Genomic DNA, 26,207 nt, shown 5'->3' with positions numbered 1-26,207 from the left:
ACTATGCATAACCAAATTGTTTTAGTGACTATGTATTATGGTAATATGTGCCTTTAAGAGGGTTTTGTTCTGTCCTGTTTCTCTTGAAAGCAAGTGTTGTAAACCTGAAGCCAAGCTTCTGCTCTGTGCCCAGTAGTGCAACTAGCTTTGTTTTTTTTAAAAAAGAGTTCACACAATAGAAGCAGCATGAAAAGCAGAACCAGGATTTTAATGTAACTTTCAAATGCTTTTGGGGTTTGGAAGCTGCCAAACATGTCTCCCTGCTACAGCAAAATGCTTGTGTTCTCTCACTCAAGAGTTTTCTCTTGATGTTCGTTCCTCCTGGACTAGAGAAATGCATGAGAGACAATTGATTTTACTGAATTTGCCTTTGCCAAAGGTGTGTTTATGCAATGTCACTATATTTGACCAGCTGCTGCTTAATAGTTATGCAATCTATTATTCGGCTACGTTTTTCAATAAAGCTAAGTTATTCCAATTTTTTTTTGTATTTTAACTATAGTGTAAGAATAAAGTGTGTTTTGCTTCAAGCCTAGTCTTTTGGCCAATCAAATTACGTCAGGAACATGATGCCTTATACTTGCCTTTAAAATAAGATAAAATTGCAGTCTTAATATTTTAATATATTTTTAGGGTGTTTGGTCCTGTCAATAACAGTATGTATCTAAAGTTTTTTTAATGAATAATGTATATTTTTGAAATTACAAAAAGCTCTGTGTAGGTTTACAGAGTCCCTGTTCTAGAGTCAGTAGAATGTAACCACACTTGCAGAAAGAAAATCTCTTCAGGAAAGAACAACCCAAGGTCGACAAGAGCCTATTGAGATGGGTCTAAGGAAGTTGACACAATTCCAACCCTATTTTCTTCCCTATAACCATTCCCAGCATTGGGTATCTTCACGATGCTGCCTGTTCTCTTGTAGGGCAAGATGTGCTGGAATGGCTGATTCAACGCCTGCAAATTACAGATGAAGGTAAGAGCACAAATTTAGCTATGCAGCATTGGATCAAATTTTATAAAACAGTTTTTCTTACCTCCATCCTCTATACCTCCATCAATCCTTTGTCCTATATAGCATCTTCAACTTCTTACTCCTATCTATAACTGATGGGCAGTTGTTTCTTCCTAGCTTGCTGTGATTACAATATTCCCCTGTACTCTCCGTTTGAGGATGCCATGAGGCATTGATTCCCATAGAGCCCCAAAACCCAAACAGCAGCTGCTGGCATTGAAATCAGAAGATGGGTCTCATACAGGCACCACCTGAATTGTTAGACTAACAACCTCGATGGTCAGCAAGCAGTTGTGTATCACTTGTCATTTCTGTTCCTGTCCCTCTTCTGAATTCATGTGGATCAGATTAGGGCTCTAACAATGACAGTGCTAAATTAATGGGCTGTGACACAGACCTTCAGGTTTATTAGAATGGATTGCATCAAGCTAGATTTTATATTTTCAAGGAAGGTGAAAGATTCCATTAAGCTTGATAATTGGTTGATTTGGTGAGAAAACTGTGAAGTATTTTGTATGTAAACATGTACACATATAATACATTATGCATGTTTACATTACATGTTAAACAGAAGGAAGACTTGCATTTATATAGCACAACCTCAGGACATTACAATGGAACTTTACAGCTACTTACTGAGGTTTCACAGTAAACCCAACAGCCAACTTTCACACAACAAATACAGACATTGCGAAAAGGAGACAAGAAGTTGAAGCTTTTCATCTTGTACTCATCAGAACTAGGGCACGAGAGGCAGACTTGAAAAAGGAGACACCATTTTATAGAGCATGAGGAGGGGGTGCTGATTGGCTGGGCCATCATTGATAGCAAGAACTGTGAACTGAAAATCTTAATTTTCAAGCCAGGCAGATAGATTCTGATTAGTCATGGTGTTGCCATGGGGATGTAGCAGAGATTGGCTAAGTCCATGACCCTTTATTTTATGGAAATGTATGTAAAAATTCCTTCTGCCTAAAAAAGACAAGACGCTTTGTATTTATAGATTTAGCTTCTATCACATACAGCAAACCTGACCAAGGATCTTAAATTGGCTTCCAGCCTAACGTTTAGCGCAGTGTGTGGATTATTTAATAAATTACCTCCAATTACAATGAATGGTGAGTATACTTTATTGAGGCTTGCAAGCAAGGACTGACTGTGCATAATTAGAAGTTGCATACTTCAACAGAATGCTCTTGATTCTGGATTGGGATTTGAACGAGCTGAGAGTGTGATCTGCTGGTCCATTGTTGACACTTCATAATATGTGCAATTAATGCACAAATATACACGTACATCTGTGTAGAATGATTAGATTAGGTTACCTACAGTGTGGAAATGGGCCCTTTGGCCCAACAAGTCCACACCGACCCTCCGAAGAATAACCCACCCGGACTCATTTCCCTCTCACTAATACACCTAACACTATGGGCTATTTAACATGGCCAATACACCTGGCCTGCAGGAGGAAACCTACACAGACATGGGGAGAATATGCAAACTCCACACAGACAGTCGCCCAAGGCTGGAATCGACCTGGGACCCTGGTGCTGTGAGGCAGCAGTGCTAACCACTGAGCCACAGGGCCACCCAGAATGTGTGTGTTGTAGTGTATATGATATTATTTGTAATGTCTTTACACATATGTGCATATATATCTGTAGAACCTGTTTTATGAATTACATTTTATTTCAATAACTTCACTCTAACTAAACCGTTGTTGAGTTTTTTTTTGAAATGACATGTTTTTTTCCAGAAGGCTACATCTTGGGGAATATGATTGTGAAGCTTGGCTACATTTACCCCTTACAGGAGCCCAGGAACCTGGTCCTGAAGCATGACAACAGTCTTTACAGGTTCCAGGTAGGTATCCCGGCTTTGCCACTAGTCAAACATGAATGCACACAGTTTTGGGTGAACACGTGGAATTTGCTCACTAATCTTGATTCCTGAGTTGTTTACATTTCAAACACTGTATTAACACAAAACTGAACCATTACACACAGGAAAATTGTTTCCAATAGTGCAGATAGGTCAGTCATCAGAATTTAAGAACATTGGCGGAAAAACCAAAGGATGAAGTGAGTTGTGACCTGGAATGTGCTGCCTGTGGGGCGCTGGGAGTAAATATAAGAACATATTTCAAAAGGAAATTGGATAATTGTGGGAAAACAAGAAATTCAAAGAGAATTGGGTGGAAAAGGTGAGGAATTCAGATTAATTGGGAGCTCTTGAAAGCTGGTACAAACATGACTGCCTTAATGGCCTCCTTTAGGATAGTAAGATTTTATGCTACAGTTAAATGGAGCAACTTTCATTGACCACATTTCTCTCCTGGGCAAGGTCTGAATTACTTCATGATATGGCTTGGATGACACGGATTAAGATGCTGCTATCAGCTAATAGACGTACAGCCTGGTGGCTGAGTGGTTAGCATTGCTGCCTCACAATGCCAGGGACTCCGGATTGATTCCAGCCCTCGATGACTGTCAGTGTGGAGTTCGCATATTCTCGCTGTGTCTGCGTGGGTTTCCTCTGGGTGGTCCGGTTTCCTCCTACTGTCCAAGATGTTCAGGTTAGGTGGATTGGCTGTGCTAAATTGCCCGTAGTGTCCAGGGATGTGTAGGCTATGTGGATTAGCCAGGGGAAATGTGGGGTTATGGTGGTGAATTGGATGCTATTTAGAGGGTTGGTGCAGATTTGATGGACAGCAAAGAAGGTTATCTCAGGTAACTACGGGATCTTAACCAGATTGGCCAATGGACTGAGAAGTGGCAGATGGAGTTGAATATAGATAAATGTGAGCTACTGCATTTTGAGAAAGCAAAATCTTAGCAGGACTTATACACTTAATGGTAAGGTCCTCGGGATTGTTGCTGAACAAAGAGACCTTGGAATGCAAGTTCGTAGTTCCTTGAAAGTGGATCACAGGTAGATAGGATAGTGAAGAAGGCGTTTGGTATGCTTTCCTTTATTGGTCAGTGTATTGAGTACAGGAGTTGGGAGGTCATGTTGCAGCTGTACAGGATATTGGTTAGGTCACTGTTGGAATATTGCATGCAATTCTGGTCTCCTTCCTATCGGAAAGATGTAGTGAAACTTGAAAGGGTTCAGAAAAGATTTACAAGGATGTTGCCAGGTTTGGAGGATTTGAGCTTTAGGGAGAGGTTGAATAGGCTGGGGCTATTTTCACTGGAGTATCGGAAGCTGAGGAGTGACCTTATAGAGGTTTACAAAATCATGAGGGGCGTGGATAGGGTAAATAGGCAAAGTCTTTTCCCTGGGGTGGGGGAGTCCAGAACTAGAGGGTGGAGGTTTAGGGTGAGAGGGGAAAAATATAAAAGAGACCTAAGGGGCAACTTTTTCACGCAAAGTATGTGTATGGAATGAGCTGCCAGACGAAGTGGTGGAGGCTAGTACAATTACAACATTTAAAAGGCATCTGGATGGCTTTATGAATAGGAAGGGTTTGGAGGGATATGGGTCAGGTGCTGGCAGGTGGGACTAGATTGGGTTGAGATATCTGGTTGATATGGATGGGTTGAACCAAAGGGTCTGTTTCCGTGCTGTACATCTCTATGACTCTATACTCTATAAGTGGCTTCCATCTGCCCTGCAGCGATTTTATGATACTACTTGGGTCTATTAAATGCGTATTTAGTGAAATCTAGGGCTAACCTGAGAATATCACCAGGACTCAGCTCAAATCAAAACCCGTGGATGGAATCATTGAATCTTTTGGCAATTAAGTATCCATTAATAAATAAGCTAACTGGTCTGCAAAATAGCTTGACTTTAAACAATCGACAATTGTAGTTAGTTTGTAATATGTTTGATGAACTTGACTACAACCAGAACTTAAATTTTTAACAAACCCAGAGAACACTGGAGAAACTCAGCAAGTCTGACAGCATCTGTGGAGAGAAACAGAGTTAACGTTTCAAGTCCAGAGTTATTTTTCTGTTGTCTTTAATGTGGTAAAACATCGCCAGATCTTTCGGTGAAAACAGTATTAAAGTCAGGCAATGAGCTTTTACAAACAAAATCAGAAGTTGCTGGAAAAACCCAGCAGGTCTGGCAGAATCTGTGGAGAGAAATGTTTTAGGTCTGGTGACCATTCTTAAGAAAAACTTGCGTTGGCTTAGAATATATTTGAACAACTTTACTACGACCAAAAGTTAAATTTTTAACAAACTCTGAAAAACCCGCAGAAACCCAGCAGGTTTGACAGTATCTGTGAAAGGTTCTGAAGCAGAGGCGTTGGACTCAAAACATTAACTCTGCTTTCTCTCCACAGATGCTGCTAGACCTGCTGAGTTTTTCCAGCAATTTCTGATTTTGTTTCTGATTTCCAGCATCCATGGTTCTTTTGTTTTTTTTTGCTGAGGAGATTTTACCTCGGGTGACTAAAAGGCTTGTCAAAGCAGTGGATTTTAAGGAATAAGGAGAAGGAAAGAGAAAGGCGAAGAGTTTTAGTGAAGAAATAGACTGAAAAGATTTGAAGCTCAGGTTGAGGTTGTGGATATAGGTTTGCTCGCTGAGCTGGAAGGTTCAGTTCCAGACGTTTCGTCACCCTACTCGGTAACATCTTCAATGGGCCTCCGGGTGAAGAAATAGATTTCTGGAGATGTACAACGTGGAAACAGACCCTTCAGTTCAACTTGTTCATGCCAACCAATCATTCAAAATAAATTTAGTCCCATTTGCCAGCTCTTGGTCCATATACTTCAAAACCCTTCCTATTCATATATCCATCTAGGTGCCTATTAAATGTTGTAATTGCACCAGCCTCCACCACTTCCTCTGGCTGCTCATTCCATACATGCACCACCCTCTGTTTGAAAAAGTTGCCACTTAGGTCCATTATAATTTTTTCCCCCTCACCTTAAACCTGTGCCCTCCAGTTCTGGACACCCCCACCCCAGGGAAAGGACTTTGTCTATTTATCCTATCCATGTTCCTCATGATTTATAAACCTATTTAAGGTCTTCCCGCAGTCTCTGACAGTCCAGTGAAAACAGCCCCAGCTGTTATAGCTCAAACCCTCCAAACCTGGCAGCATCCTGGTAAATCTTTTATGAACCCTTTCAAGTTTCACAACATCCCTCTTATAGCAGGGAGACTAGAATTAGATTAGATTTCCTACGGCCCAACAAGTCCACACTGACCCTCTGAAGAGTAACCCACCCAGATACATTTCCCTTCCATATATTTACCCCGACTAATAACATACGCTATGGGCAATTTAGCATGGCCAATTCACCTAATCTGCTCATCTTTGGACTGTAGGAGGAAACTGGAGCACCCAAAGGGGACCCACGCAAACATGGGGAGAATGTGCAAACTCCACACAGACAGTTGCCTGAGGCTGGAATCAAACCCAGGTCCCTGGCGCTGTGAGGCAGTAGTGCTAACCACTGAGCCGCTGTACCATCCAGTATTCCAAAAGTGACCTAACCAATTTCCTGTGCAGCTGCAGTATGACCTCCCAACTCCTATATTCAGTTCACTGACTAATAAAAGCAAGCATACCAGACAATCTCTTCACTATCCTATCTTCCTGCAACTCCACTTTCAGGGAACTATAAATCTGCATTTTAAGGTCTCTTTGCTCAGCAATACTCCCCAGGGCTTTTCCAGTACTGCCCTGATTTGCCTTTCTAAAATGCAGCACCTCATATTTATCTAAAATAAACTGTACCTTCCACATCTCGGCCCATTGGCCCATCCGATCAGGATCCTGTTGTAATCTGAGATAACCTTCTTCACTGTCCACTACACTTCCAATTTTGATGTCATCTGCAAACTTACTAATCATACCTCCTATGTTCACATCCAATTCATTTATATAAATGATGAAAAGCAGTGGACCCAGTACCAATCTTTGTTGCACACCACAGGTCACAGGTCTCCAGTCTGAAAAGCAACCCTCCACCAGCATCCTCTGACTTCTACCTTTGAGTCAGTTCTGTGTCCAAATGGTTAGTTCTCCCTGTATTCCATGAGATCTAACCTTGCTAAACAGTCTGCCATGGGGAACTTTGTTGAACGCCTTACTGAAGTCCATATGGATCACATCCACTGCTGTGCCCTCATTAATCCTCTTTGTTACTTCCTCAAAAAACTCAATCAAGTTTGTGAGACATGACTTTCCATGCACAAAGCCATTCTGACTATCCCTAATCAGTCCTTGCCTTTCCAAATACATGTAAATCCTGTCCCTGAGGATTCCCTCCAACAACTTGCCCACCACCAAAATCATCGAGTAAAAAGTGAGGTCTGCAGATGCTGGAGATCAGAGCTGAAAATGTGTTGCTGGTTAAAGCACAGCAGGTCAGGCAGCATCCAAGGAACAGGAAATTCGACATTTCGGGCCAGGGCCCTTCATCACATCCTGATGAAGGGCTCTGGCCCGGAACGTCGAATTTCCTGTTCCTTGGATGCTGCCTGACCTGCTGTGCTTTAACCAGCAACACATTTTCAGCACCACCAAAATCAGGCTTACTGGTCTATAGTTCCCTATCTTTTCCTTACCACTTTCTTAAATCGTGGCACCACATTAGCCAACCTCCAGTCTTCTGGCACCTCACCTGTGGCTTGTTAGATTACCTGGCCTTGGCCAATGAAGCAATAGCTGGGTGATGGAAATCAGACAAGTGTGAGACCATACTAGAGGAGTACAGATAAAGCTGTGAGGCTGGAGGAGCTTACAGAGATCAGGAGTCAGTGAGAACATGGTGAGGTTTGAAAACGTAAATGCAAGCTTCCCAATTGCCAGCTTGCTTAACAGGACACCATTGAGCACAAAAGTGACAAGTGAATTTGGTGTTAGTAAGGACACAGGTAACAATATTTTGGATGAGCTCAAGTATACATGCACACAATATTAACCGTTCAAAGGTATATTTTTTCAATGTCAAGTTAAGAACATTGGAAATAGGAACAGGAGTAAGCCATTTGGCCCCTCAGTTTTGCCCCACCATCCCATAAGATCCGAACTCATCTGCCCCAGGTCCTAAATCCTCTCTCCTTCTAGTTCATCAGAGCTCTAAACTCTTTGTAATTTTAATAATCTATCTACCCCTTTGTAGTAATCCAGCTTCCACAATCCTCTGGGGCAGAGAATTCCAGAATTGGTCCTTTACTCTTTAACTATGACCCCCAATTTGAGATTCCCCCACTATTGAAAACATTTTCTCAACATCTCTCCTGTCAAACCCCATCAGAATCTTGTATGCTTCAGTAAGATAACCCCTTATCCTTTTTAAGATGCTTTTACACACTTACATATGTCCCAGCCTCCTATCTCTATGTATTTCCTGTGATCTAAGAATTTATTTTATTGTTCTTTTTTCTTTAAATCCTACACAGACTCCTTACTTCTGGCCCACTCAGGAGTGGCCAGCGGAAGACACAGATTATGGTGAGTATATTTATTAACGTCTTTCACATGATCATTTTCCTCCTTAAATGTGCCAACTCTCAAACAACTAGCAGTGGGAAAAATCAGCGAAATGTTTAAATTAAAACACAAGAAACACCTTGCATTTATATTGCGCCGTTCACAACCTCAGAACATTTTAAAGTACTTTAAGGCCAATGAAGTATAGTCCCTGTTGTAATGTAGAGACATTATTTCCATTCTGCAATGAAATAGTTCATTGATGAATTTTCTTTTTGTGTTTAACAGCAATTTATTTGGCAAAGAAAAATATATGCAAGAAAGGTTTATTGGAAGAATATGAGAAGGTGAGATCTTTCAAATACCGCTCTAACCCAAGAGTTTCCTGCTTTGCGTGATGTAAGCATGTTTCTTTTCAGTCCCCAAAATTTCAACAGGCCGTAGCATGGCTTCCCATTAGAGGCAGGAATAAACCTAGTGATAGTTTTACCTGAGGGTCACCATCCTTCAAACGAAGGGAGAGTCCTTCACAGTAATCTCAGCCTATGTGGGAATTGAACCCATGATGTCAGCATTACTCTACACTTTGACTTTGGTGGGTGGCACGGTTGCTAGCACTGCTGCCTCACACCGCCAGAGACCTGGGTTCAATTCCCGACTCAGGCGACTGACTGTGTGGAGTTTGCACATTCTTCCCGTGTCTGCGTGGGTTTCCTCCGGGTGCTCCAGTTTCCTCCCACAGTCCAAAGATGTGCAGGTTAGGTGAATTGACCATGCTAAATTGCCTGTAGTGTTAGGGGCAGGGGTAAATGTAGGGGAATGGGTCTGGGTGGGTTGCGCTTTGGCGGGTCGGTATGGACTTGTTGGGCCGAAGGGCCTGTTTCCACACTGTAAGTAATCTAATCTAATCTACGTTATAAACCAGAAGTCTGGCCAACTGAGCTAACTGACTTCCTCCTAGTTACATGCCCACAAGTTAAATGTGAGACCTTGGAAACAGAGCTCTGGGATTGTGTCTGGACAGCTCCACCATCTCAGTTTTAAGTCTAACACCTGTGAGATTCACAATGGGGACCCACTTCACCATTTCCTGAGGAACCTGATTATCAAAGCCCCACAAACTTTGTTCTTCATAGTTTCCACAATATCACAGTACACTCTCCCCAGATGTCCATGTCTATTGCTCCCAAATATGTAGAACGCTTTCATGCAGGACCAGCATTTCAATGTTTTTCTCACAGACTGTCAGACTGGGACAGCACAGGAGGAGCAGGCCATTCAGCCCATCATGTCTGTGGGAGATCTTTGTAAGAGTTATCCCATTAGCCTCAGCACAGGACTTTCCTCTTAATCCTTCCAAACCTCCCGTGTCAAATATTTATCCAGTTCCTCTTCAAAATTTACTATTTACTATTTACTATGCCCTTTCAGACAGTGTATTCCTGACCATTACAAGCACTGTCATTATGAAATGTTCATCAGTAAATAAAAGGTGAAGTTGCCCATCAGACAGAAAGAACTGGCGGTGGTTTAACCTACAGGTCAGCATGTCTCAGGCAAGGGGGGAAGATGAGAAGGGGAGTCTTTCACCTTAGCCAATGCAGGAGTTGAACCTGCACAATTGTTATCATCTCCTGTTGATTCCAGGTTGCCAACTCCAAGTGAACATATTCCTTGCAGTTTTTCATCTATTATCCTGCCTCTAATCTCATCATCTGGTTTATGTGACTTTATTCACCCATTTCTAATCTCATTTTTTTTGAATGAATACAAATTATTCCCCACCCCCAATTTCCTATTAAAAGTTATCAGCTTTGATCCCGAAGACACCAGAAAAGTTGGCAATCCTGAGAGACACCAATCTTAAAAGGTATAGTCAGGAGAATGATATGGTTTGATTTACTACTGTCCCGTGTACCGAGGTACAGTGAAAAGTGTTGTCTTATAAGCATCACAGGCAGGCGGTACTATACAAGTGCATCAGAGTAATAGAACAGAACAGAATGCAGGATATAGTATTACAGCTGTTGAGAAAGTAGAGAGAGATCAACATTAACATTAAAGTGGTCCGTTCAAAACTCTGATGGCAGCAGGGAAGAAGCTGTTCTTGAATCTGTTGAGGCCTTTGATTATGTTGGTTGCTTTACTCGTGCAGTGAGGCCGATGGGTGGAAAGCTGGTTTGTGTGATGGGCTGGGCTGTGTTCACGACTCTCTGTAGTTCCTTGCAGTCTTGGGAAAAACAGTTGCCCTATCAAACTGTGATGCATCTGGATAGAATGCTTTCTATGGTGCATCTATAAAAAAATTTAAGAGTCTTTATGGATGTGCCTTAGCCTCCTGAAGAAGTAGGGGTGTTTTTTGTGCTTTCTTGACCGTAGTGTCCATGTGGGTGAAATGGGACAAAATGTTGGTGATTTTTGGTGAATGAGGTATTTTATTGGATGACCAAAAGGATTGATACATTGACTTTATTGTTTCATTTCTTTAAGGAAAATTACAATAACTTGAACATGAAGATCAACCACAAGTGGGATTTTGTCATCATGCAGGCAAAGGAACAATATCGGTAAGTTCAGGTGAAATTGTCAGTGTTCCAAACTTCCTTACACAGCAGGCACTGGGTGCTTGAGAATTAGTGACAGCAGAAATGACAACAGCACCTAATTTTCTAGATTATTGTTTTATCGTGTCCGCGCTATGATTATTGCCGCGCTAGGATTTTATGTTCTTTACAGATTGGTCCGGGAGCAGGCTAAGTCAGGAATGTTTTTAGGCCTAAACTTCAAAGTAACACAATTTATTACTATATACATTAATACTAACACTGCTGTACATGGCGATTGTAGACAGACTAGGAGCTGACTTATAGTTACATTAGGTATAAACAATGACTGCAGATGCTGGAAACCAGGTTCTGGATCAGTGGTGCTGGAAGAGCACAGCAGTTCAGGCAGCATCCAACAAGCAGCGAAATTGACATTTCCTGATGAAGGGCTTTTGCCCGAAACGTCGATTTCGCTGCTCGTTGGATGCTGCCTGAACTGCTGTGCTCTTCCAGCACCACTGATCCAGAATTATAGTTACATTAGATGAAGACTAATCTTATTTTCTTCACATTTTCATGCCCATGCTGTAGTCTGACCAGGTATGTCTTCCACTGTGCTATTTATGCACAGTGTGGGTGGAGTTAGAACACACTAGGATTTAAGAGAATCTGGAAGACATACCTGGTCAGACGACAGCATGGACATGAAAATGTGAAGAAAATAAGATTACGCTATTTATGCATAGTGATGTGCAGCTCCATGACATCATCAGAAGGTTGCTCTGGGGTCCTGAAGTCTTCACACAAAATTCCACAATGGGCTAATTAAATAAAAATGGAAGAACTTCCATTTCAAAGTGTTTCAAAGTGCTTTCTACTCACTGTTGTTATGTAGGGAATGTGGCAGCCCATTTGCAAGCAGCAAGTGGCCATAATCAAGAAGGATATTAATGACCAGACAGCCTGTACTTCAGCGAAACAAAACTGCAAAATGCTGGAAATACAGTGCAGATCAGAAAGCATCTGTAAAACTGGAACAGAGTTGTCATAGGTTGATGATCTTTTAACAGGATGTATTTCAGAATGTTTCCAGCACATTCCAGCTTTTTCCAGCTTCCCACCATCCACGGTATTTTGTTTATTTGTATCCAGTGAGTGAAGGATAAATACTGACTGGGACACTGGGAGTAATTCCCCTGCTCTTCTTCAAAATAATCCCATGGGATTGTCTGCAAGGGGACTGAGTCTCTTTTTATGTTCTTAGTCATGATGTGGAGGAGCCGGTATTGTACGAGGGTGGACAAAGTTAAAAACCACACAACACCAGGTTATAGTCCAAAACCTTTCCTTTGTGATATTGTTCAGGGATACTTACTGAGCCATGTCACTGAGGCTGTTCTGGCTGTAGGGAGTGGGAGTGTCAGTACACAGGCCTGTAAGTCTTGGGTATAGAGTGCTGACAACTCTTTTCCTCTCTTATACCTTGGTTTGGGACTAGAGAGTAATGTTTTCTCTTGCACGAAGTTGCCACTCTTTGGGATGCCACCCAGATGCAGGTTGTGATGCTAAAGAGAAGAAAGCTGTGGGGGCAAGCATGTGATTGGGGGTGCTGGGGAGTGTGACTCCTCACCAGGATTGTTAACGCGCAAGGGCCTTTCCTCATGAAAGGCTTTTGCCCAAAACATCGATTCCCCTGCTCCTCAGATACTGCCTGACCTGCTGTGCTTTTCCAGCACCACACTCTCGACCCTGATCTCCAGCGTCTGCAGTCCTCACTTTTGCCTTGTTAACGTGCACACCACCCTGTATGTGTAATATAAACCATGCCCAGTAGAGGGGAGTGCTGAGTCAGTGTAGAGACAATGCATTGTAGCTTCAAGTTTGTGTTGTGAAGATACCATGACCCTGCTGATGTTTAAAACCTTATGGGAAAGAACGTTCACATTTGTATAGCACCCTCCACATCCTTTTAGTTATCTCCAATACCCCTATGTAGTGATTGGAACAAGTTGGCCAGGTGGATCCCATCAAGTAAGAGATCCCTGACTGGGATTGTTAACCTGGCTCAATCAGGGAGCCCAGGCTGGCAGCTATTTTCCTTGCTTTGGGGAATGATTCGGAGTTGGCTGCTCAGAGTCCATGTACTGGGCATGTAAAGGGTGACTTGGTGATGGGATACCAGCCTCCATGGAATTACTTCACCCTACTAACGATTTTGTTTAAAAAAATCTCTGTTGTTATTTGGAAAATTGGCACACAATACTCACACAGTAAGGAGGGTCACACCAGCAGCAATGAGTGTATGACCAGATAATCTGTTTCGGCAATGTTGATTGAGGTACCAAAAACATTGTTCAAGTCACCAGAAGAACTTGCCAATTCTTCTTCAATCATTATTATAGTATTTTCTTCACTGAGATGGGGTTTCTATGTAATGTCTCACCCACAAAGATGGCACTTCTGACAATGCAGCAGTGCTTCCTCAGTCCTGCACTGGTGTGTCGGTCTGGATTGTCGTACTGAAGTCTCTAGAGTGGAGTTTGAACCCAGACCTCACTGACTGAAAGAATGCTGTGGCAGGAAGCTGTGAAGGTGTTTTGTTCTGATGCTGTCTCTAATCCGAGTCCTTTCAGAAAGAGCCCGTCACAGATTAAAACCCTTGAGAGGCTTCAGGGTTAATTCTGAAACCCGATGGGTCCCCAGAGACGGCCCTGCTCAGTCTGTTTGAGGTTTTGGTTAGCCACGGCTGTGAGGGCTGGGGTTTGGTTAGTTCAGTTGGCGAGACATCTGGCCTATGATGCAGAGTGACGGCAACAGTGTGGGTTCAATTCCCATGCTGTCTGACGTTACAGTGAGGGGTTGATTTTCTCAACCTCAGCCCTCACCAATGGTGTAGTAACCCTCAGGTTAAATCACATACCAGTTGTCTGTCTCTGATGGTGACTTTACCTTTATCTAATGACAGGAATATTAGCCCTACTGATATAATTAAAGTAATCATTAATAAAACATGCTATGTGGAAGTTCTACACTGGAGATTTGGGCACATAATCCACACTGACAATACAGAGGGATCACAACACTGTCAGAGATTCTGTCTTTCAGATGAGACTTTAGGCTCTGTCTGCGAGACATAAACAATTGGACAGTGTTATTTTGAGGAAGAACAGGTGATTATTCAGTGACTCGGCCTGTATTTATCCCCCAGTCAATGTCACAACATTATCTAGTCTTTACCACACTGTTGTTTGTGGGAGTTCCCTGCATGCAGATTGGCTGCTTCGATTTTCTGAATTACTGTACCATACTGACTGCACTTCAGAAAGTGCTCTCCCTTGCTGGAAAATGTTTTGTGACATTGTAAGGTTGCAAAAGGTGCTACATAAATACTAAATAAAAAAACTGAAAGCATAGCAGATGTTGGAAATCAAAAACAAAAACAGAAATTGCTGGAAAATCTCTGCAGGTCTGGCAGCATCTCTGAAGAGAAATCAGAAGTAACGTTTTGGATCCAGTGACCCTTCTTCAGAACACCTTCACTTCATTTCCCAACTTCTTCATTACATAAGTTATGCCATGGAGTGGTATGTGGCTCGGTGGTTAACACTACTGCCTCCCAGTGCTAGGAATCTTGGTTCGATTCCAGCCTCGGGTGTCTGTCTGCATGTTCTCCCTGCATCTGTGTGGGTTTTATCCGGGTACTCTTGTTTCCTCCCACAGTTCAAAGATGTTTGGATAGGTGGATTGGCGATGGGAAGTGCAGGGTTACAGGGATATGATAGGGGGATGGGTCTGGATAGGATGGTCTTTGGAGGGGTGGAATAAATTCAATGGGCCAAATGGCCTGCTTCCAGATTGTAGGAATTCTAACTCTTTCTCAAGATTCTCCACCTGTATGGTGTAGAAGAAAGGTCAGTTAGACTTGAAACATCAGCTCGTTTCTCTCCTGACAGATGCTGCCAGACCTGCTGAGATTTTCCAGCATTTTCTCTTTTGGTGTAGAAGAAGCTTTAAGACACAGAATGAAACTTGAGGAAGGTTTTGGGCTTCAGGATTTGTAACAGTTTGAAATCCATCCTCACTGTGATAGCATTTCACTGAGTCAGTGTTTGGTTTGGAATGGTGAGGCAGAGTCAGTATTCACAGCCTGTTCCCAAAGTCAATTTTTGTCTCATCCTTCACTGCCCATTGTTAAAAAAATGTGTCCATTTAACTGGCAAACCCTGACTTTGATCACAGAGACTGGATTGGAATGATTACTGAGCCTGACTGTGAGGAAGTTAAAGTGTGGACAGTGTGAATTACACAATTACTGGAAGGCCTTGTGGTATTATTACTGGACTGTTAATCCATAGACCCAGGTAATGTTCTGGTCACCCATGTCCGAATCCCTCCACGGCAGGTGGTGGAATTTGAATTCAGTAAATATCTGGAATTAAGTCTAATGGATCCATTGTCGATGGGAAATCCCATCTGGTTCACTAATGTCCTTTAGGGAAGGAAACTGCCATCTTTACCTGGTCTGGCCGAGTTGTGACTCCAGACCCACAGTGATGTGGTTGACACTTAACTGCCCTCTAGGCACTGGCCTAGCCCTCATCCTGTGAATATATTTTTAAATGTTTAACGGGAAAGATTTAAAAAGGACATGAGCAGCAACCTTTCTAGCACAGAGAGTGGTTCACGTGTGGAATGAACTGCCAGATATTGAGGTGAATGCAGGGACAGTTACAACATTTAAAAGACATTTGGATAAATACATGAAAAGGAAACGTTTAGAGGGATATGAGCCAGGCCTGGCCGGGTAGGACCGGTTTGGTTTGGGAATGTGGTCGGCATGGGCTAGTTGGGCCAAAGGGTCTGTTTCTGTGGTGTATGACTCCATGACTCTAGGGCTGCATTCCCTTAAATATTTTAATTCACTGCCGTACACTCTCCAGATAATTTTATTTTTCTTTATTCTTTCCTGGCAAGGCCGGAATTTGTTACTCATCTTTAATCTCCCCTTGAACTGGGCAGAAAAGTGGCAGATGGCTTTCAATCCAGGAAAATGTGAGGTGATGCATTTAGGCAAGTCTAATTCTAGGGTGAATTATACAATGAATGGAAGAGCCTTGGGAAAAGTTGATGGGCAGAGATATCTGGGAGTGCAGGTCCATTGTACCCTGAAGGTTGATGCACAGGTGGATAGAGTGGTCAAGAAGGCATACAGTATGCTTGCCTTCATCGGACGGGGTATTGAGTATAAGAGCTGGCAAGTCGTGTTAAAATTGTACAAGACATTGGTTCGGCCGCATTTAGAATACTGTATACAGTTCTGGTCGCCACCTTACCAAAAGGATGTGGGCACTTTGGAGAGGGTGCAGAGAAGGTTTACGAGGATGTTGTCTGGTATGGAAGGTGCTAGCTATGAAGAGAGGTTGAGTAGATTAGGTTTATTTTCATTAGAAAAAAAGAGATTGAGGGGGGACCTGATTGAGGTTTACAAATTCATGAAGAGTATAGACAGGGGTGGATAGAGACAAGCTTTTTCCCAGGGTGAAGGATTCAATAACGAGAGGTCATGCTTTCAAAGTGAGAGGTAGAAAGTTTAAGGGGGGTACATGCGGTAAGTACTTCACACAGAGTGTGGTGGGTGTTTGGAACAGAAGTGGTAGAGGCAGGCACAGTAGATTCATTTAAGATGCATCTGGACAGATGCTTGAGTAGGTGGGGAGCAGAGGGATACAGATGCTTAGGAATTGACCGACAGGTTTAGACAGTACATTTGGATTGGCTCAGGATTGTTCCTGGGCCTGTTCCTGGGCTGTAACCTTTCTTTATTCTTTGTTCTTTGAACTGAGTGGCTTGCCGCTAAAGGGGTTTAGTAAACCAGATGGGTTTTCAATGAGGACAAAGTGTTAGTTCCATGGCTCCAATACCAAGACTAGCTTCATACCCTGCAGATTTATTACCCATTGATTTTCAGTTTCATCAGCTGTTATAGTGAGATTTGAGCCCATAACCCCTGAGCATCCATCCTGAAGAAGGGCTCAAAACGTTAACAATGTTTCTCTCTCCAAAATGCTGCTGAGTTTCTCCAGTGATTTCGGTTATTGTTCCCCAGCACATTAACCTGGCCATCTGGAGGTGCTCTGCTATTAATCCCGACAACACGAGGGAGCTCCCTCGGGCTCCTTGCATTTGGGTGTCGCCTGCTGGAGGTGGTAGGAAAACTGACACAAAGAAGGGGGAGGAAAGGGAAGCAGAGGAGCTGGGGGCAGATTAGGAAGGATTCTTAGAAGGCTGTTGGAGGAGGATTGGCAGAGATATTATAGAGAAAATTCCAGAATAAAGGAGCCAAGATGTTGGTGCTCCTAATGGAGCAAGAGTTAAGGAAGTGATACAATTCAATGTAAAGGCTGGATACAGCCTTGGAGAGCCTGGGTGGGGGAGATGGGGAAAGGAAATATAAAGGTGGGTTTTACGACTGGAGAGTTAATAATGCAGGGCAAAGGAGAGCAATCAAATACCCAAGTCCAGAGGGTATGTACTAACTTGTTTAAGTTGAATACTTCTTGTACAAAGTGCTTCCAAAGGAATCAGGCATCAATCTCAGAGCCACTGTATTTGTTAGATGGATTGTCTTACTATAGAGTTGATTGGGTGGTTCAGTGGTTAGCCCTACTGCCTCACAGCCCTGGGATCTGGGTTCAGTTCCAGTCTCGGGTGATTGTCTGTGTGGAGTTTGCACATTCTCCCCGTGTCTGCGTGGATTTTGTCCAAGTGCTCCAGTTTTCTCTCACAGTCCAAAGATGTGCAGATCAGATGAATTGGCCATGGGACATTCAGGGTTTACAGGGATAGTGTAAGAGATGTGTCTGAGTGGGATGCTCTTCAGAGGGTTGGTGTGGACTGGTTGGGCCAAGTGGCTTGCTTCCACAATGTAAGGATTCCATGATTTTCAAAAAAATACTGACGTCAACTTCCATGTAGAATGCATCACTTAAGATCACCAATTAAGAACAGAAGTTAAGCTGCTATTGCAACCATTTCTGTTTTTTAGTTCACTTGTAGGATGTGGCCCAATCGGCATTTATTGCCCATCCCCAGTTGCCCCTAGAGAAGGTAACAGCTGCCTCCTTGAACAGCTACAGTTCCTTTAATGTAGGTTGACAAACAATGCCGGAGGGAATTTCAGGATTTTGACCCGGCAACAGTGAAGGAACAGCAATATATTTCCAAGTCAGAATGGTGGGTGACTTGGAGAGGAACATGAATTTGGTGGTGTTCCCATATATCTGCTGCCCTTGTCCTTCGAGATGGAAGTGGTTGTGGCGTTGGAGGACGCTATCTGAGGATCTTTGGTGAATTTCTGCAGTGCATCTTGTAGATAGTACACACTGCTGCTACTGAGAGTCAATGGTAGAGGTTGTGGATATTTGTGGATGTGGTGCCAAACAAGGGGGGCTGCTTTATCCTGGATGGTGTCAAGCTTCTTGAGTGTTGTTGGAGCTGCACCCATCCAGGCAAGTGGGGAGTGTTCCATCACACTCCTGACTAGTGCTTGTAGATGGTGGACAGGCCTTGGGGAGTCAGGAGATGATTCAGTATGTTCTGGTTTTGTACCCTTTGTATTTATATGGCTAGTCTCATTCAACTTCTGGTCAATGGTAATTTCCAGGATGTTGATTGTAGGGGTTCAGCGATGTTAACAACATTGAATCAGGTTGTAAGTTTGCTCACTGAGCTGTTTTGTCACCATGTTAGGTAACATCATCAGTGAGCCTCCGGTGAAACTTACCATTTATGTGTCTTGGTCTGTTAAGGTGGGTGATATCATTTCCAGTTCTTTTTCTCAGAGGTTGGTAAATGGGGTCCAAATTGATGTATCAGGCCTGTAGGAATTCCTGTGCTTGTCTCTGTTTAGCCTGTTCTGGGATGGATGTGTCGTCCTGGTTGAAGTGGTGTCTTTCTTCATCTATATGTAAGGATACTAGTGATAGTGGGTCATGCCTTTAGCTGAAAGTGAGGACTGCAGATGCTAGAGAGCAGAGCTGAAACTGTGTTGCTGGAAAAGTGCAGCAGGTCAGGCAGCATCCAAGGAACAGGAGAATCGACGTTTCGGGCATGAGCCCTTCTTCAGGAATCCCTGAAGAAGGGCTGCCTGATCTGCTGCGCTTTTCCAGCAACACATTTTCAGCTCATGTCTTTAGGTGGCTAGTTGGTGTTCATGTATCCTGGTGGCTAGTTTTCTGCCTGTCTGTTCAATGTTCTTGTTACAGTTCTTGCATGGTATTTTGTAAATATTAGTTTTGCTGGTTGTTGGTACAGGGTCCTTTTAAGTTTATCTGTAGCTGTTTCAGTGTGTTGGTAGGTTTGTGGGTTACCATGATGCCTTAAGGGGTCAGAGTAGTCTGGTAGTCATCTCCGAGGTGTCTTTAATGGATGGTAGTGTGGCTAGAGTTTCTGGCTGTGCTCTGTTTGCTTGTTTGGGTTTGTTGTTTATGAATCGGCGGACTGTGTTTATCAGATACCTATATAGCGTATTCAAGAAGAACAGGTACTTTTCATCTACTGCTCTTAGTTCCTGGGTGCTGCAGTATGTTTTGGCCCATTTAAATAATGTCCTGATGCAGCTCCGTTTATGGGTGTTGCGATGATTGCTTCTGTAGTTAAGTATGTGGTCTGTGTGTGTTTCAGTATCTGAGGAGTTGTAAATGGTGCTGATATTATGCAATTGTCGGTGAACATCCTCATTCCTGACCTAGTGATGGAGGGAAGGCCATGAATCAAGCAGCTGAAGATGGTTGGGCCTAGGAGCTCTCCTGAGGAGCTCCTGCACAGATGAAACAGAAACAGAAAGTGCTGGAGACGCTCAGTTGTCTGACAGCATCTGTAGCAAGAAAAGCAAACCTGAAACTTATGCCCCAATAACATAAAGAACATAAATGATTAAACCATTATGAGATGTCAGGAGGGAGGAATAAAAACCATATACCTTTAAAATTGTATTTTGGATTGAAATTTTAATATGAATTGGAATAATGTCAGTTCTATGGTGAAATCACAACTTAACTGTCACTCAGACATCAGTGAGAATACATGTGGAACAGTCTCATAATATTGCCCCTGGCTATAGTCTCACAATGCTGTCCTGGATACAGTCTCACAATACTGCCCCTGGATACAGTCTCACACTACTGCTTTCCTGGATACAGTCCCACAATACTGTCCCTGGATACAGTCGCACAATACTGACCCTGGATACAGTCTCACAAAGCTGACCCTGGATTCAGTCTCACACTACTGCTTCTGGATATAGTCTCACAATACTGTCCCTGGATACAGTCTCTCAATACTGCCTCTCAATACAGTTTCACAATACTGACCCTGGATACAGTCTCACAATACTGTCCTGGATACAGTCTCACAATAATGTCCAGGATACAGTCTCACAATACTGACCCTGGATACAGTCTCACAATACTGACCCTGAATACAGTCTCTCAACACTGTCCCTGGATACAGTCTTACAATACTGACCCTGGATACAGTCTCATAACACTGTCCTGGGATACAGTGTCACAACACTGCCTCTGGATACAGTTTCACAACACTGTCCCTGGAAACAGTCTCACAATACTGTCCCTGGATACAGTTTCACGATACTGTTCCTGGCTACAGTCTCACAATACTGTCCCTGTATACAGTCACACAATACTGCCTCTAAATACAGTCTCACAACATTGCTCCTGGAAATAGTCTCACAATACTGGCCCTGGACACACTCACATAATACTGCCTCTGAATACAGTCTCACAACACTGTCCCTGGATACAGTCTCACAATACTGCCTCTGAATACAGTCTCTAGATTAGATTACTTACAGTGTGGAAACAGGCCCTTCGGCCCAACAAGTCCACACCGACCCGCCGAAGCGGCAACCCACCCATACCCCCACACATACCCCTTACCTAACACTACGGGCAATTTAGCATAGCCAATTCACCTGACCCGCACATCTTTGGACTGTGGGAGGAAACCGGAGCACCCGGAGGAAACCCACACAGACACGGGGAGAACGTGCAAACTCCACACAGTCAGTCGCCTGAGGCGGGAATTGAACCCAGGTCCCTGGCGCTGTGAGGCAGCAGTGCTAACCACTGTGCCACCGTGCCGTCTCACAACACTGTCCCTGGACATTGTCACATAATACTGCCTCTGAATACAGTCTAACAACACTGTCCCTGGAAACAGTCTCACGATACTGTCCTGGATACAGTGTCACGATATTGCCTCTGAATAACAGTCTCACACTACTGTCCCTGGATACAGTCTCACAACACTGCCTCTGGATACAGTCTCAGAACACTGTCCCTGGATACAGTCTCACAATACTGCCTCTGAATACAGTCTCACAACACTGTCCCTGGAAACAGTCTCACAATGCTGTCCCTGGATACAGTCTCACAATACTGTCCCTGGATACAGTCTCACAATACTGTCCTGAATACAGTCTCACACTACTGTCCCTGGATACAGTCTCATGATACTGCCACTGAATAAAGTCTCACAACACTGTCCCTGGATATAGTCTCACAATACTGTCCCTGGATACAATCTCACAATACTGCCTCTGAATATAGTCTCAGAACATGGTCACTGGATACAGTCTCACAATACTGCCTCTGAATACAGTCTCACAAGACTGTCCCTGGATACAGTCTCACAATAATATCCTGGATACAGTCTCACACTACTTGCCCTGGATACAGTCTCACACTACTGTCCCTGGATACAGTCTCACAACACTGCCTCTGGATACAGTCTTACAATACTGTCCCTGGATACAGTCACACAATAATGCCCCTGGATACAGTCTCACAATGCTGACCCTGGATACAGTCTCACAATACAGTCCCTGGATACAGTCTCACGATATTGTCCCTGGATACAGTCTCACACTACTGCTCCTGGATACAGTTTCACAATGCTTTCCCTGGATACAGTCTCACAATACTGTCCCTGGATACAGTCTCACTACACTGTCCCTGGATACAGTGTCACAACACTGCTCCTGGATACAGTCTCACACTACTGCCCTTGGATATAGTCTCACAATACTGACCCTGGATACAGTCTCGCGATACAGTCCTGGATACAGTCTCACAATACTGTCCTGGATACAGTCTCACAACACTGCCCCTGGATACAGTCTCACAACATTGTCTCTGGAAACAGTCTCATGATACAGTCCTGAATACAGTCTCACACTACTGTCCCTGGATACAGTCTCATGATACTGCCACTGAATAAAGTCTCACAACACTGTCCCTGGATATAGTCTCACAATACTGTCCCTGGATACAATCTCACAATACTGCCTCTGAATATAGTCTCAGAACATGGTCACTGGATACAGTCTCACAATACTGCCTCTGAATACAGTCTCACAAGACTGTCCCTGGATACAGTCTCACAATAATATCCTGGATACAGTCTCACACTACTTGCCCTGGATACAGTCTCACAATACTGCCCCTGGATATAGTCTCACACTACTGCTCTTCTGGATACAGTCCCACAATACTGTCCCTGGATACAGTCACACAATACTGTCCCTGGATACAGTTCCACAATACTGACCCTGGATACAGTCTCACAAAGCTGACCCTGGATTCAGTCTCACACTACTGCTTCTGGATATAGTCTCACAATACTGTCCCTGGACACAGTCTCTTAATACTGCCTCTCAATACAGTTTCACAATACTGACCCTGGATACAGTCTCACAATACTGTTCCTGGATACAGTCTCATAACACTGACCCTGGATACAGTCTCACAATACTGTCCTGGATACAGTCTCACAATACTGTCCTGAATACAGTCTCACACTACTGTCCCTGGATACAGTCTCATGATACTGCCACTGAATAAAGTCTCACAACACTGTCCCTGGATATAGTCTCACAATACTGTCCCTGGATACAATCTCACAATACTGCCTCTGAATATAGTCTCAGAACATGGTCACTGGATACAGTCTCACAATACTGCCTCTGGATACAGTCTTACAATACTGTCCCTGGATACAGTCTCACAATAATGCCCCTGGATACAGTCTCACAATGCTGACCCTGGATACAGTCTCACAATACAGTCCCTGGATACAGTCTCATGATATTGTCCCTGGATACAGTCTCACACTACTGCTCCTGGATACAGTTTCACAATGCTTTCCCTGGATACAGTCTCACACTACTGTCCCTGGATACAGTTTCACAATACTGTCCCTGGATACAGTCTCACAATACTGTCCTGAATACAGTCTCACAATACTGTCCCTGTATACAGTCGCACAATACTGCCTCAGAATACACTTTCACAATACTGACCCTGGATACAGTCTCACACTACTGTCCCTGGATACAGTCTCATGATACTGCCACTGAATAAAGTCTCACAACACTGTCCCTGGATATAGTCTCACAATACTGTCCCTGGATACAATCTCACAATACTGCCTCTGAATATAGTCTCAGAACATGGTCACTGGATACAGTCTCACAATACTGCCTCTGAATACAGTCTCACAAGACTGTCCCTGGATACAGTCTCACAATAATATCCTGGATACAGTCTCACACTACTTGCCCTGGATACAGTCTCACAATACTGCCCCTGGATATAGTCTCACACTACTGCTCTTCTGGATACAGTCCCACAATACTGTCCCTGGATACAGTCACACAATACTGTCCCTGGATACAGTTCCACAATACTGACCCTGGATACAGTCTCACAAAGCTGACCCTGGATTCAGTCTCACACTACTGCTTCTGGATATAGTCTCACAATACTGTCCCTGGATACAGTCTCTTAATACTGCCTCTCAATACAGTTTCACAATACTGACCCTGGATACAGTCTCACAATACTGTTCCTGGATACAGTCTCATAACACTGACCCTGGATACAGTCTCACAATACTGTCCTGGATATAGTCTCACAATACTGACCCTGGATACAGTCTCACACTACTGTCCCTGGATACAGTCTCATGATACTGCCACTGAATAAAGTCTCACAACACTGTCCCTGGATATAGTCTCACAATACTGTCCCTGGATACAATCTCACAATACTGCCTCTGAATATAGTCTCAGAACATGGTCACTGGATACAGTCTCACAATACTGCCTCTGAATACAGTCTCACAAGACTGTCCCTGGATACAGTCTCACAATAATATCCTGGATACAGTCTCACACTACTTGCCCTGGATTAAGTCTCACACTACTGTCCCTGGATACAGTCTCACAACACTGCCTCTGGATACAGTCTTACAATACTGTCCCTGGATACAGTCTCACAATAATGCCCCTGGATACAGTCTCACAATGCTGACCCTGGATACAGTCTCACAATACAGTCCCTGGATACAGTCTCACGATATTGTCCCTGGATACAGTCTCACACTACTGCTCCTGGATACAGTTTCACAATGCTTTCCCTGGATACAGTCTCACACTACTGTCCCTGGATACAGTTTCACAATACTGTCCCTGGATACAGTCTCACAATACTGTCCTGAATACAGTCTCACAATACTGTCCCTGTATACAGTCGCACAATACTGCCTCAGAATACACTTTCACAATACTGACCCTGGATACAGTCTCACACTACTGTCCCTGGATACAGTCTCATGATACTGCCACTGAATAAAGTCTCACAACACTGTCCCTGGATATAGTCTCACAATACTGTCCCTGGATACAATCTCACAATACTGCCTCTGAATATAGTCTCAGAACATGGTCACTGGATACAGTCTCACAATACTGCCTCTGAATACAGTCTCACAAGACTGTCCCTGGATACAGTCTCACAATAATATCCTGGATACAGTCTCACACTACTTGCCCTGGATACAGTCTCACAATACTGCCCCTGGATATAGTCTCACACTACTGCTCTTCTGGATACAGTCCCACAATACTGTCCCTGGATACAGTCACACAATACTGTCCCTGGATACAGTTCCACAATACTGACCCTGGATACAGTCTCACAAAGCTGACCCTGGATTCAGTCTCACACTACTGCTTCTGGATATAGTCTCACAATACTGTCCCTGGATACAGTCTCTTAATACTGCCTCTCAATACAGTTTCACAATACTGACCCTGGATACAGTCTCACAATACTGTTCCTGGATACAGTCTCATAACACTGACCCTGGATACAGTCTCACAATACTGTCCTGGATACAGTCTCACAATACTGTCCTGAATACAGTCTCACACTACTGTCCCTGGATACAGTCTCATGATACTGCCACTGAATAAAGTCTCACAACACTGTCCCTGGATATAGTCTCACAATACTGTCCCTGGATACAATCTCACAATACTGCCTCTGAATATAGTCTCAGAACATGGTCACTGGATACAGTCTCACAATACTGCCTCTGAATACAGTCTCACAAGACTGTCCCTGGATACAGTCTCACAATAATATCCTGGATACAGTCTCACACTACTTGCCCTGGATTAAGTCTCACACTACTGTCCCTGGATACAGTCTCACAACACTGCCTCTGGATACAGTCTTACAATACTGTCCCTGGATACAGTCTCACAATAATGCCCCTGGATACAGTCTCACAATGCTGACCCTGGATACAGTCTCACAATACAGTCCCTGGATACAGTCTCACGATATTGTCCCTGGATACAGTCTCACACTACTGCTCCTGGATACAGTTTCACAATGCTTTCCCTGGATACAGTCTCACACTACTGTCCCTGGATACAGTTTCACAATACTGTCCCTGGATACAGTCTCACAATACTGTCCTGAATACAGTCTCACAATACTGTCCCTGTATACAGTCGCACAATTCTGCCTCAGAATACACTTTCACAATACTGACCCTGGATACAGTCTCACACTACTGTCCCTGGATACAGTCTCATGATACTGCCACTGAATAAAGTCTCACAACACTGTCCCTGGATATAGTCTCACAATACTGTCCCTGGATACAATCTCACAATACTGCCTCTGAATATAGTCTCAGAACATGGTCACTGGATACAGTCTCACAATACTGCCTCTGAATACAGTCTCACAAGACTGTCCCTGGATACAGTCTCACAATAATATCCTGGATACAGTCTCACACTACTTGCCCTGGATACAGTCTCACAATACTGCCCCTGGATATAGTCTCACACTACTGCTCTTCTGGATACAGT

The 26,207-nt window shown here is 43.5% G+C and overlaps 1 protein-coding gene across 1 annotated transcript in view; it reads left to right on the top strand.

Annotated features, from left to right (window-relative positions):
* The window catches only part of rgs9b (regulator of G protein signaling 9b), a 74,800-nt gene that overhangs the window by 8,600 nt on the left and 39,993 nt on the right, over window positions 1-26,207 (top strand). Inside the window, exons 2-6 of the mRNA XM_060844448.1 lie at window positions 923-973; window positions 2,769-2,875; window positions 8,384-8,435; window positions 8,703-8,761; window positions 10,905-10,981. Coding sequence (XP_060700431.1) covers window positions 923-973; window positions 2,769-2,875; window positions 8,384-8,435; window positions 8,703-8,761; window positions 10,905-10,981 — 346 coding nt within the window. The remainder of the gene's footprint in view (window positions 1-922; window positions 974-2,768; window positions 2,876-8,383; window positions 8,436-8,702; window positions 8,762-10,904; window positions 10,982-26,207) is intronic.

This window comes from Hemiscyllium ocellatum, chromosome 25, assembly GCF_020745735.1.
Source record: "Hemiscyllium ocellatum isolate sHemOce1 chromosome 25, sHemOce1.pat.X.cur, whole genome shotgun sequence".
NCBI classification, from domain to species: Eukaryota; Metazoa; Chordata; class Chondrichthyes; order Orectolobiformes; family Hemiscylliidae; genus Hemiscyllium; species Hemiscyllium ocellatum.
The sequence above is the reverse complement of the archived record's forward strand: the minus strand, read 5'-3'. Positions and strand labels throughout refer to the sequence as shown.